Below are 14,514 nucleotides of genomic sequence, written 5' to 3'. Positions count from 1 at the left end.
CGGCAGCTGATCAATATGGTGACCTTTAAACTGCCTTTGAGCAGTTTTGTTTCATTGCTGTGTAATATCAGCGGAGTCATGCTGTGTTACCTTTTTTTTTTTAAGATTATTTTTTGGGCATTTTCATCCTAGGACAGCAGAGGACATGAAAGGGGAGAGAGAGGGGGGGAATGACATGCAGCAAAGGGCCGCAGGTCGGAGTCGAACCCGGGCCCGCTGCTTCGAGGAGTAAACCTCTATATACGGGCCCCCGCTCTACCAACTGAGCCACCCGGGCACTGATGCTGTTGTGTTACCTTGAGCTCGGCCTCGGTCTGCTGCTTGTCCACGGTGAGCTGAGAGAGCGACTGCTGCAACGTCCGAGCCTGAGACGAGTAGTACTCCCTCTCCTGCTGCAGGATTTTAGCCCGCTGCTCGTTCTCCCTGAGCCTGGACAACAGAAAAACACATTCAAACAGGGAAAAGACTACACACAACATAGTTAATATCTTTGTCCGAATCAGAAAATGTATTCGCAATGCAGATATTGGCAATTCTAATGATTTGGGCATTGTTTAAACCCTTTGAAAAATTGGAAAAGCTGTTTTTTTGCAAGAAAAAAGCTATGGATAATGCTTCTGTTGCCCTTCACTGTCAAGACTGCGTGTCGTGGTGCCATGCACACAAACACACACCTGTGGTTTCATTTTAAGGTTAAAACACAGAACCACAGAACTTTATTACAAATGAAATGCACATATTCACTTTCGGTGAACATGGTAATTCAGTGAATTGTCATTTCCGACGCTGGTTTTTGTACAGATTTAACTAAATTCATTCATTATTCATTATTAATGAGTAAGCAGGTAAGGTAATGGTAAGCAGATTGTGATACCTTTGGACAGTGGCTGGCTAGCTTTCGCAGTTTCCCTGTATTTCCAAAATCTATTCTATTCTATATTATTATATCATATTGTTTTTGATATATTTTTTATCATGATATGATTGTAAGAAAAAGCAGTATGACCGGTGTTTCTGCTACTTTTGCTCCTCAATAATATGTAAATAAGGTGGACAAAATATAAGAAACAACTTTCAGGGACAGAAATGAAGGAAAACATGTTTGTTTTTTTCTAAATATATTGTTGCTGCACCATTGGATGTAACTGTTTCCAATAAAAATACTTAACAGCCTTAAAAACATCATCATCATAGATTTGCAAACAGCTGAAGGAATGGTCTCAACAAAAACTATATGGATATTTTAACCCGTATTTGTTGAAGGAATGTTGTTTTGCAATGCAGTTGAGGATTAACTTGATTATGCATTTGGTATGAAAATGGTCCTGTATGATTTAGAGTTGTATTTTTGTATTTGTCCATGCAGCTGCAGCTGTTACTGTGTCTGTCAGTCAGAGGACGACCGAGAAGAGGAGGAGAGTGAAGGCAGAGCTCATAAAAACATAACATTATGGTTTGTATATTCCAGTGTTTGCAAAAAAAACATTAGTGCTACACAGTCAATAGCAGCTGCCTGTAATATCCCACTTACTGGTGCTGATCAATGTATTGATCCCTAAACAACCAGCCGGTTGTTTAGGGATCAATACACATTTCCACTAGTTGTTACATCATCTGTGCCATTAGCATAGAGGTTCCCTGCATGGGCATGGGAGTCTTTGACACTTTGCATTGCAGGTTAAAGCCCTAAATCAACCTATAGCAGTGTTGTAATACTTGAGATCGGTCTTGGACTTAAGATCGGTCTTAAGACCACTTTTTGAAGGTCTTGTCTCGGAATCAACTGCATTTTTACTCGGTCTCGGATTAGGAGGACTGGATTTTATTTGAAGACCGGTCAAGATCACAACTGCAGGGATATCACTAAGTTGCCTGTGCATTGTCTAAATGTATGTGTTAAAATCATTACTGCGATTGGATGTACAATTCCCTAATTCCCTACTGCAACCAATAACTTGACTCATTTCTAATTTGAAATTTGTTTCTGTTAACCCTTTCTCCCCGCCCCCTTAACACGCACGCCTGAGAAAGTGAATGCGGGAGACAGAAGAAGTGGCTCTGGCTCTGGCTCTGGCTCTGGCTCTGGCTCTGGCTCTGGCTCTGGCTCTGGCTCTGGCTCTGGAACTGGTCTGGTCTGGTCTTGACTCGGTCTGGCCCTGTTTTGGTCTTGGTCTTGACTCGGTCTCAACCCCTCAAAGTCTTGGTCTTCTTTCTGTCTCAATACACTCTGGTCTTGGTGATGACTTGGTCTCGGTTTAAGTGGTCTTGACTACAACGCTCACCTATAGCACCTTTGATTTTTTTTGATACAGTGTTTCTAATATGACCCTGACAATTATGCATTCAGTTAAATTGTATGTTGTCATTTTTGTGTGAAAATGTGAACACTTTAAAGCAGAGATATTAAACAGGGTTGACTATCTAACAGTTAATGAGTTATTGCAGGTGGGCAATAAAAAAAAAAGTTTATAATTAAAATATGTCTGAAAATATACACGTACATGAATCTAACATTTTAATAGCAAACATAAATTGGCCAATTAGTGGGGGAAAAAACATTTAATTTACACATTGAAGATAAGCTTACAATAGGGTAAGGTAGCCACGATGGTAGCCATACCGATGTTCTTAGATATTCACTGCCATTCATTTTCATCCATCTGGCCCAGTTTATTGCAACTTAACAAAAAAGACATTAGTAAAATGAGAGTGTCACCCACTTCTCATCAGCATGCTCCTTCTCCTTCAGCAGGATCTTCATCTGCTCTTCGATGTGTTGCAAGTCTTGCAGCAGGTTCACGTCTCCGGGATCCCCGCCGTCCTCAGGCTTCCTGCAGGCCGGGCTCTCCTCTGCCGCCTCGGCCTCCTTTTCCTCCTTCTCCTCCTTCAACCCCAGCAGCTCCAGAGTTCTCTGTTTCTCCAGAGAGAGCTCCTGATGGACAAAACAACAGATTCACATTATACAGAATCTACTCAAGTCGGAAAGAGTTTAACCAATACTGGTGTAATGTATTAATATCTCTTTTTCAATGAAATTAACAGGAAAAAGTAAAGTAAATAAGCTAAATAAATAACCTCCCTGTAAATCTGAACAGAATAAATCTCGAGCCCACTCACTGGTGAGGTGTTTGAAAGCTCTGGAAAAAAAAAAACTAGGATGTCATTGAAACCTTGATTTAAGATTTCCTTTTGTCAAATTAACGGGACGGTCAAGACATTTTCAGGTCTTTTACAGATGCAGTATCCAACTTTGTGAATGAGTGACTATTTCTATTAAACTTATATGTTATAGTTATACTGTATAAACAAACATTTTGATTTCAGCTATGTCAAATCTTAAGATTTGACAAAGAAAGACAAAGTTTCTACGTCAACACGTATGTTATCAAAGAACCTCCTTCAGCCACATATATTGTTAAATTTTTTTAACAATTTTTTTTTTTTTTTTAAATTAATTATGTTGTTCTGAGAAAAAAAGTCATGATTCTTAAAACAATGGCTCAACATTTTGGGAAATGTGCTTTCTTGCCTTGCATTAGATGGAACGATTGATACCACTCCAATGTCTGTCTATTAACTGTCTGGACCTTGGATGGAGCGCAGAGCAGATTGCCTGTCAACTGCCGGACTTTTTTTTTTTTTCGTCAAAGCTCCGGATGTGTAGGGAGGGTGGGCCCCGTTCATCTGATAAATACAACTCAGCTTTCTTTCTTTCTTTTTTTTGGAGCGAGAGGTGAGCGTTTAGTGTAGAGCGGGGAGTTGAGCACGGAGCGATATTGAGCGGAGCGGCTTTGAGCGGGGGACATGCCGCTCACATGCACCGCGGCCAGCAGCAGATTAGCTTAGCACAAAGTCTGGAAACCGGGGGCGACGGCCAACTGGCTCTGTCCAAAGGTAACAAAATCTGCCTCTGAAGCTCGCTCACATCTTGTTTGGTTAATCCGTAAAAAAAAAAAGTATTAAAATAACATTTGTAGTTTTAGGGGAATAATATGACACCGGGCAGTATAACTATGAGCTTTAGAGGTGCTGGTAGACAGATTTTGTCACCTTTGGATAGCCGCTTACCCCTGTTTCCAGTCTTTATGCTAAGCTAAAATAACCAGCGCAGCTTCATATTTAACAGAGAGACGTGACAGTGGTATCCATCTTCACATACAACCCTCAACAAGAAAGAAAATAAGCATAATTCCCAAAACAAACTACTCCTTTAATTCTTGATTTTTGTTGTGGTTATAATCCCAGAATTCAGTTTTCTACATGGCTCCAATCCCCTTCCACCCGGAAGTTGCATAAATGTCAAATGTATTACGTCAGCAGGATAACTGGACAACAACCTGCGTTTGTTACACAACTCAGCAGCTGTAAACAGTACATGAGCTGAATCGAGCACCACAGTTCTCTTTAACTCATCAATAAGTTATTATTGTTTCCCAGTGTTGGGGAGTAACGGAATACATGTAACGGCGTTACGTATTCAGAATACAAATTATGAGTAACTGTATTCCGTTACAGTTACAATTTAAATAGTTGGTATTTAGAATACAGTTACATTGTTAAAATCAATGGATTACATGACGATACTTCTGTTTCACGAGTTTATTAACTCTGAATAAATTAAGGCAATTTAATGCATTTTCCAGAAGCCCGATATGAAATAGAAAAAATAGCTATTTGCGTGATCAGTCACAATGGAGTCGGAACCGGCACGACAGAGCCAGGGCAGCAATAAGTTTCTATCTTGGAAATTCAAACAGCATTTCACAGAACGAACAGGGAGAATGAAATACAGCTAACTGTGCCGTGCAGCCTCTGCTTGCCAGCAACCAGCCTCCTTTCAGCTCCAAATTACTCCACTTCCAACCTGAAGAAGCATCTTAAAGTAAGTTATTTTTTTAATTAGCCAAGGGTAGTCGTCTGCTGTAGTTTTACTGGTCACCTTGCTATTTTAACGCTGACGTGCGACTTTATATTTTCGTAGGTGCTGATTTACTAGCTCCAGAGCCGTTTAAAGACTATAGCCCCGTTTGACATGCTAACTAACGTTAGCTAAAATTAGCTTGTGGTAGCTTAGACCGCGGTTAGATTTTTGTAGTATGCAGTTTGGGACTACCAATACAATAATCTATCTGCTTGTTCAGGTACACATTCAGCTAGTTGGAATAAAAAGAACACACCAGTATAGGCCTGTTTAGTAAGCTGGATGTGATGGTCGCATTCCTACACTTATAAAACGCAATTCAATGTGGAAGTAATCTTGAAGTAATCCAAGTATTCAGAATACGTTACTCAGATTGAGTAACGTAACGGAATACGTTACAAATTACATTTGTGGGCATGTATTCTGTATTCTGTAACGAAATACATTTTGAAAGTATCCTTCCCAACACTGTTGTTTCCCTAGTTCTTGTATTGCCAGACCTTCCTCCACAGCGCTGCACAGGAGGGTCTGGCTAGTCCACACAGCGTTCCAGAATGGGCAAAAAAACACATGCTCTGGTTTATTGGCATTTCTTTAAACCAATCACAATCGTCTCGGGCGGTGCTAAGCGCCCAACGGAGCCACGGTGCCTCTGCAAAATAGCCTCTGGAGGGAACTTGTTGAAAAAGGTTGTTTAGTCGTGCGAGAGAAAACTCAGACTGGACAGATAGTCTGGCTGAAACATCGTGGATATATAGCCTACTGTTACCCTGGCAGGATGAGTTATTATTTTCATACCTCAATAGATCTCTGCAGAATTACGGTTAAACTGCTCAGCTCTTCTTTTTCACTCTCAACACCTTTCAGGGACTGAGATGTGCCGTCCAGGTCTCTGCCAGCATCACACAGCAAAATACAAAATCACCTTCATTTACAGGCTTATGCAGTACATTCATTGTGAGGCAACGTAAACAGGAAAATTGTTTTTTTTACAGTTTAATATGCTCCTGCTCCGCCTTCAGCTCCACCACCACCTCCTCAAACTTCATCTTCTCCTCCTCCAGAACCTGGTTCAGTCGCTCCAGCTCCTGCACGCACACACACACACACACACACACACACACACACAAACACACACACAAAAAATGAAGGATCATGACGACAAATGACGTGAAGGGCAAACAAAAGACTATCGAAGAAGTCATCTTGGGCTCTGGGATATCATGCTAGGCATTTTGCACCGCTTTATATCATTTTATACACTTAACAATTAATTGATTTATCCCAAAAAAAAATCTGTGAAAATAATAGTCATGTATATAAGTAACATCTAAAGTGCATACTGTTCATTTTTGAACGGTTTATTAAAAATACTATACTCTTTTTATTCCAAACTCATAAAAGATGTGTTGTGATGATACATATAATAAAAAAAAGTCTCACCTCTCTCTGTGCTCTTTGATGACTCAGCTCCTCAGTCTCTTCCATCAGTTTATCTGGAGAAAGAAAAGCTTTTCACTGCCTCTGCTTGTTAAACCTTTAAAAAGCTCAGTGTAGATTCCCCTGTGAGAGGATTGTTGTCCGAGATTTATGCTAGGCTGACGCAAGTATCCGTAGGAGAACTCCCAGTGCTAAAGAGATGGGAGTGAGAGCTGAGCCCTGAGGGGAACGTAATTAATTTAATTGGGAGTCAGTTTGGGACAACATTTCCCACTGTTCTAAGAACCCAAATCACCAGCAGATCCACTTCAACATATGCCATAGGACATACTGGACGCCTCAGAAGAGATACGTCTCTAAAGCACGTTCTGCCAACCGGAACAAACTGGAACTTTCCTGCACATGGTCTGGGAGTGTGATCAGATGTCGAATTCCTACTGACCCGATTGTATTGTTACTTAATGGCGACTCCAAATTACACCTGCTTGGGAGACATAAAAAAATTCGCTTTGGCGTACTTCCTAGACATAGAGAGCTCTCTACAGCAAAGATTAACAAAGCCAAGTCATCGACTATAGACCTATGTTTACCCAGATACTCCTGCTTCTCCTTGGCCAGCTGCAGCCCCTGAGCCTCCAGACTCTCGATCATGGCCTCGCCCAGCTGGGCGTTCTTCCACGTGCTGTTGGACAAACAGAGATTTTTTTTAAAACCAGGATGATTAGTAAAGAAAACTCACGTTAGCACGTAAACAGATGCTTTCCATCATTTGTAGCCATGGTAGCGACACAAGTCTAGGGATGATCGTGAAACATCCATGTTCCCAAGAGGATGAATCACTCTTTTTCCTCTCAGGTTGACATTTGTGGTTTGTGGCTCAGGGTGAAATGTCATGACAACTTCTGGATGGATTGCCATGAAAATTTCTACAGACATTCGTGTTCTCAAAAGGTTGAATTCTAATGACTTTGGCGATCCCCTACATTTTTATCTAGCTCCATCAGGAGGTCAAAGTTTCCACTTTTTCAGTAAGCTATCTCAACAGTTATTGGATGGATTGCCATAAAATCTTATTCAGACGTTCATGGTTCCCCCTGTTATCATGATAGCATTGTCATGTGAGCTTGTTAGCATGCTGATGTTAGCATTTAGCTCAAAGCACCGACTCAGTCTTTTTCAAAAGCTGTAGCTGACAAAATTAACGTTATATATCAAGAAATTGTCTGAACATTGTGGTTTTGGTTGTTACAGATCATTATGCTAAAGTGACAGTTGTGGTTGCGTCAGGCCTTCATCTCTAACATTTACTACTTAAAGTCTCAAGTGTATAAAATTCATTGAAAATGTCTGACTTTGGTAACTCTGGGATTGTCAATTTTTTTCCAAAAACTTATTCTATTTATAATAATAATAATTTGTGGGTTCAGTGCCTTGCTCAAGAGCACCTTGGCAGTGCCCAGGAGGTGAACTGGCACCTCTCCATACCACCATACTTTGGTCTGTATGGGGACTTGAACCATCCCAACACAACTCCCTACAGACTGAACTACTGCCATCCATAATACCCAAACCAAGGGGTTTTAAAATGTATATCTTGTGTGTGTAATTCCTTCAGAAGAGTAACATTTAGAAGGAGATTTTGTGTCATATACTTACACTTTCCCTGAGTCCTGCAGCATCTCCATCCACTGGACCTGCTCCTCCCCAGACTCAGCAGCCAGGACTATGGTGCCCTGGGGGGGAAATGTAATATTATACATCAGCAGCTTGTCAGTAATGGGCTTAGGCTGTAAAATAGACAGTGGATTTCCATCTTTGGGCTGCTGAGATAGTCAAAATTGATGTAACACTGTTTGGTCCCAGTGTGCAGTTATATGCACTACATAATGTGTCCCATTTGTTGCAGGATCAGGCTGTATCTCAAATCATTACAGTTATAAAATGACAATTTATAAAAAGCTATTTTAGTTTTGCTTTCCAAACTGCTTTGTCATGCATTGAATTAGGACTTTTCACTAAGTGTATGAGGCTATTTTGTTGTTGCATGGTGTCTGTGTGCACCTATGCCTTGCTCTGTCTTGCTCTGCAAGGCTGATAAATGATAAAGTAATGGAGAAGTTAAAGTGCGACAGGATACTGGTCTTACAGTGAAGTCTTCCAGGTTGACCACGATGGCAAAGGGCATGCCCATGTTTTCGTTAGCTGACACCACACATCCTCCCAAAGGAATGACTCCCTGAGACAAAAACACATCACACTTTCATGTCATTTATAATGTTTTCATCTGGATAATTCACGTAAAAGCCTTTGATTTATAAAAGCAAATATAAAGATATTATTCTAAAACCTCCTTAATCTTCATGTGCACTAGGGCTGGGATGGTATGCTTTTGTCCCGATTCGATTCTTTCACGATACATGGGTGCCGACTGCATTTGTACTGCGATTTTCATTTATTGCGATAGTTTCCAAAGTTTATTTATACACTTCTAGAGACAATGGATCATGAGACATTTTTCATGATGTCAGTCTGACATCATGAAAAAAGGTTCCCCTAACGTGCCTGTATAAATTGTACATCTCTTCACACCGGTTTTCTAATACTACTTTTTATGCCACCCATACTAGCGATATTTTATCTATTTATTGCAAAGTTTTGGATTTGCGCTATGCATCCCTATGCATGCAAAGTGTCACTTTAAACTTGACATCTGTTTTTTTGTCATTTTCTGCTTTTGCTCTGTTTTGCTGGAAACAAATGATGTATTCGCATCATAAAGGTATGAATAGAAAATTCATGGTAAAAAAATAGAATCAATTTTAAAAGTCGTCAGCAAAAAAATGACAATACATATACATGAATCCATATGTTTAGATATATTAATTTGATTAGGACAATGCACATTAATCAACATTAATTTCCAACTGCAATCCTAGCTACCCAGCATGCATGTCTTTATTGTGGGAGGAAACCGAAGCACCCCCACGCAAACACGGGGAGAACATGCAAACTCCACAGAAAGGCCCTGCCCAGAGCGGGGGCCGAACTCAGCCCAGCTCAGTAATTGAACTCTGCAGTGCTAACTTGCGGTGAGGCAGAAGTGCTAACCACTGAGCCAACGTGCTTCCACATTGCTATGCACTATAAAATAAATAATATATCTTCCACCAAGTGTTCAGTGGCTCACCTTGGGGTGGATGTTGAAGTACCTGTTGGTCTCAAAGTTTCTCTTCTCGCTCTCTCCATAGTAGAGCAAGAAGCTGTCTTTGATGATGAAGAATCTTTGTACCGAGGAAGACAAAGAAAGCAGCAGTGAGTCAACCCCGCGGGGCTGAAAGGAAATCGTCTGCCCATGTTCTCAATCAAAGCTGTTTGATAACCTGCCCGCTGATATACAGTAAAAACAATGCTTAAACATTCACGCTTTCTTTCTAGATACATTCATTTCATTCATAAATAAGGAGTGACATGTATAATTCATCCTGTGAAGGAGCTGCTTATTACGGTATATACTGCTGTTTGTTTATTTAATGATTTAGATGTTTAGTGGTTGACAACCTTGATTTCTTGCGGCCCATTTATACAAAGCAGCACTTGCCACTCATCATCACCAGCTGCATGTCTATGAGGAGTGAATTTCTACTCGGTTTGTTGATTTGAATCATTTTCAGAGGCTCAAAACGGTAAAATTATACAGTATTTCATAAGAAAAAAAGCAAAGATTAAAAAGTGTTTGTTGCAGAATCCTGTTTGTTCTTATTTCTTACCCAAGTAATTAACTAGAGACCCTGTATACCCTTTTCCAACCCAAATTAGCATGTATATTCTTGCTAAGAATAGACTCCTTTCCAATTGCCAGTAGATTAGTATGCCTTTCTGTGTTTTTTTCTGGTGTGGCACGTTTGACATCACAAACGCGCCGGACAACAGAGCTAGTAAACATGCAGCATCAAGGCTGGTGACAACGTTATGGTGGTTACTTTTTTTTTTTTTATATCTGTTTACAGTAATCTTCATTGAGTCACTCTTTCAAACTCGGGGCCGACTAATTTGCAACGACGTCCGAATGCTGCTTGGGTGGAGATGTTTGGAATTTGTGGCTGAGATGACAGAAGTCACCGACGGAGGCGGCACGTGTCAAAGCATCGCGCCAAAAAAAGGGCCCACACGGGTGTGTCATGTTTCCATTACCGCCAAATCAGAGTTGGAGCCAATAAATACCCACGACTACTTTCTCCTAATGTTTAACACTAAAGACAAAAGCCAGATGTTAGTGGATTTTTTGGCAAGTGGGTAAGGGATATCAGAATCATCTTGTGACCCATTGCGGAGGTCCTGACCCCCATGTTGGGAACCACTGCTTTAGACATAGACAGTAAAAGAATGGACACAGCGACGCCATATACTTCCACGGAGACCAGTGAAGTCACTTTTCCGGTGATGGCTGAGCGTACTGCGCTGCTGCTGCGCAGCCTCCAACTGAGCTCAACGACGGTAGATGTGACGTGAGCAACATGTCTGAAAGTTGGAAGTAGCTGTGCCAAGAGAAATCTCAATCATTCCCAATCTTGCAGAGACGGAGAGCGTAGGTATATGTAAGGAGATGCTAACTAAAATGCTAGTTAACATTAGTAATCAAACCTAAACAGCTAATGTAAGTCAAAACTGCCTGCAAGCTTCTCCTGTACTATATGGTAATATCTCTACTGTGCGACAGTAAGTCGCGTGGTGATGACACAATCGTTACCTTTTTTTTACAGAGACGTCTGCTACGGAGCTATAACGTGAGGTACAAGGTAATGGAGCCTTTTATACATTGTCGTGTTTCTTTAGAAATAAACAATGGACAAATAGAGTCTTTAAACACTTCAGATGTAAAATTATTCGCTGTCAAAGTGACGCCAAAATTAATTAATGCAACTTCTCTGGTAGGGTTGATGATTTTTTTTGCCTCATCTTCAAATTAAGTGAACTAATTATTATGTGTGAACTACAGTAACTACATAAACTATATTGACATTTGTTGAAATAGATTTAAATGTAACATATTTACAAATTTGCTTATCACTTTCAGGTCCTGTTGCTGTATTATTGAAGTGTTTGGTGTACCAGTTTAACTAGTACAGCAAATACTAGAAGTCTGAGTCTAAGTGACTTCGTATTCTTACTTCCATAAAGTTGGGGGACTTACCAGGGACAGATCTAATAAAAAATGGTCAAATTCTCTACCGCAGAGTTCCTTGATATCCTGACTTTCAGTTCCAGCTTCCGAAAAGCTGGATCCTTCATTTTCCATAATGTAACTCAGTTGACAACTTCATCAGACCCTCCTGTCTGTTAAATGTCAGCCTAAAAAGACATTATACAGTTATTTTCACAGGCTGAGTTTAACTCTTCATTACAAGAAAACTGGCATTTATGTGTGAAATCAGTGGATTGGCCCTTTAATTTCCCCCACAATTTAAAGTCTTTCTGAGGGTCAGTCACCCACATCTACATGTCATCAGTGTTTGGCCGAACAACTTCTGTTTTTTTTTAAACTGGTGACAAATACCCTGAAATCTTTGAGCTCAAATTATTTTAACCTTTATGATATAAGCAAGTGTGATGCAAATGGGCCATCTGTATTGTCCTTGTAACTGTTATGTAAACTAAGAGCATTATCATAACATAAGGTACCAATCCAAGCGTTTTAACATCCAAATACACTCATATCACAATACACTGGGATGTTTAAAAAAAAAAAAAAAAAAAAGGCCTGTGGATAAGTACATCCTGTTGTTGTATAAAGCCATCCTCTAATGTACATAGCATAAACATAAAATCCTAAATTTTATATATATATATATATATATATATATTTATTACTACAGATGTTTTTTACTGCAGCTGTTAAGCAAATGGAGTAGTTTTTGCTTTCAGGACATTAGAATACTGTGGTGTCAAATAATAAGTCAATTTAAAGCTTTGTTTTTCAACTATTATTATTATTATTATTATTACAGCAATCATTAACTTTTCAGGATTCAACAACAGTCTTTCGAAGGAGAATTTGACCGTTCTCATTTTGGTCTGGAACGGAGGGAACCTTTCTCCCTCCAAAATGTCAACTTTTCAAACATTTAAGAAGAAAGCGGGGGTTTTTTTTCCCTATAAGCTTAACCTCTAGTGTTTTTAAGTTCATGCAGATTTGAACAAAGGTTTCATGAGCAGCACAGAGGCAGAATTTCCCCGTACTGATACCAAGAATTGCTAAAGTGCTCTAAAACCACCGTGTGAAAATCAAACCTCGCTCTCACCTGCGGGACCACTTGGCCGACGGCCGTGCGAAGGGCCTCTTCCACAGCACCCCGTGCAGCTGCACCTTGGTGCTGATGTCCAACGCTTCGGCGTCTGACTGCTCCATCGACGACCAGGGCGAAAGCAGAGAGTTTCTGGACGCGGACGAGAACATCCTCTCTGGCTTATCACGCCCTGGGAGGTGGGGCAAAAACAAGAAATCGATAGAATAAAAAATAAATAAATGAATAATACAGTCAGTCAATAACAACTACTCCGATAACACCCGACACACGCACACACAGAGGTACAGTACAGTACAGCTGCAGGGACAGCAAACAAATCCCAATAACTCAGCAGGGTGGAATGATGCAGCTGCCAATACGCTCATCAGCTGGAGGCCGAATGACTGCACAGCACAGCGGAGATCAACAAAAACAAAACAGGGATGACAGAGAGAAAGAGGGAGGGAGGAAGAGGAGGGATACTGGGAGGCAATGGGGGAGGGAGGGGAAGCTTTAGGAATGAGTTGCTAAATCTGAAGCCAGTCAATACATTCCAGCCAGTAAAAGCTGTTAGGGATTACTGTACTTGCCGCAGTCTCCAGCTCTTGGCAGGTATGATCTCTCTGGTCTCTCCATCCACCCACCCACCTAGCCAGCCAGCCAGCCACCCAGCCACCCAGCCACCCATCCATCGCTCCAGCAGTGAATTAGGAGATCATCTGGGTCAGAGGCGTGGCTGCACGACTTCTGGTAAAGAGGATGGAGAGTGAGAGCGGTTAACATGCAGCTCAGCGACGTGAGTATCAGATTATTTTACACATGTGTCAGAGTGGATGGACAGCAGCTTAAAAGGATATTGACAGCTCAGCTGCAACAGAGAAAAGTGCATGAGCCTACAGATTTTTTTTTTTTTATGAGTAAAACATCACGTCAGCATAGAAAAGCCTCTGAAACATTTTTAAAGGTCCCATGACATGCTGCTCTTTGGATTCTTTTATATAGACCTTAGTGGTCCCCTAATACTGTATCTGAAGTCTCTTTTATATAGACCTTAGTGACCCCCTAATACTGTATCTGAAGTCTCTTTTATATAGACCTTCGTGGTCCCCTAATACTGTATCTGAAGTCTCTTTTATATAGACCTTAGTGGTCCCCTAATACTGTAACTGAAGTCTCTTTTATATAGATCTTAGTGGTCCCCTAATACTGTATCTGAAGTCTCTTTTATATAGACCTTAGTGGTCCCCTAATACTGTATCTGAAGTCTCTTTTATATAGACCTTAGTGGTCCCCTAATACTGTATCTGAAGTCTCTTTTATATAGACCTTAGTGGTCCCCTAATACTGTATCTGAAGTCTCTTTTACATAGACCTTAGTGGTCCCCTAATACTGTATCTGAAGTCTCTTTTACATAGGCCTTAGTGGTCCCCTAATACTGTATCTGAAGTCTCTTTTACATAGGCCTTAGTGGTCCCCTAATACTGTATCTGAAGTCTCTTTTACATAGGCCTTAGTGGTCACCTAATACTGTATCTGAAGTCTCTTTTACATAGGCCTTAGTGGTCCCCTAATACTGTATCTGAAGTCTCTTTTATATAGACCTTAGTGGTCCCCTAATACTGTATCTGAAGTCTCTTTTACATAGACCTTAGTGGTCCCCTAATACTGTATCTGAAGTCTCTTTTATATAGGCCTTAGTGGTCCCCTAATACTGTATCTGAAGTCTCTTTTATATAGACCTTAGTGGTCCCCTAATACTGTATCTGAAGTCTCTTTTATATAGATCTTAGTGGTCCACTAATACTGTATCTGAAGTCTCTTTTATATAGACCTTAGTGGTCCCCTAATACTGTATCAGAAGTCTCTTT

At 40.5% G+C, this 14,514-nt stretch overlaps 1 protein-coding gene across 1 annotated transcript in view; it reads right to left on the bottom strand.

The window, feature by feature from the left end:
* Positions 1 to 12,815, bottom strand: part of plekhd1 (pleckstrin homology domain containing, family D (with coiled-coil domains) member 1) — a 38,763-nt gene extending 25,948 nt beyond the window's left edge. The window contains exons 1-10 of the mRNA XM_028566422.1: positions 12,661 to 12,815; positions 9,549 to 9,642; positions 8,508 to 8,597; positions 8,018 to 8,094; positions 6,952 to 7,043; positions 6,365 to 6,417; positions 5,915 to 6,009; positions 5,720 to 5,813; positions 2,721 to 2,932; positions 297 to 429 (exon numbers count right to left, since the gene is read on the bottom strand). Of these exons, the coding sequence (XP_028422223.1) occupies positions 297 to 429; positions 2,721 to 2,932; positions 5,720 to 5,813; positions 5,915 to 6,009; positions 6,365 to 6,417; positions 6,952 to 7,043; positions 8,018 to 8,094; positions 8,508 to 8,597; positions 9,549 to 9,642; positions 12,661 to 12,815 (1,095 nt within the window). The remainder of the gene's footprint in view (positions 1 to 296; positions 430 to 2,720; positions 2,933 to 5,719; positions 5,814 to 5,914; positions 6,010 to 6,364; positions 6,418 to 6,951; positions 7,044 to 8,017; positions 8,095 to 8,507; positions 8,598 to 9,548; positions 9,643 to 12,660) is intronic.
* Positions 12,816 to 14,514: the final 1,699 nt, after the last annotated feature.

This window comes from Perca flavescens, chromosome 20 (assembly GCF_004354835.1).
Source record: "Perca flavescens isolate YP-PL-M2 chromosome 20, PFLA_1.0, whole genome shotgun sequence".
NCBI lineage: Eukaryota > Metazoa > Chordata > Actinopteri > Perciformes > Percidae > Perca > Perca flavescens.
This window is presented reverse-complemented; position numbering and strand designations above follow the sequence as displayed.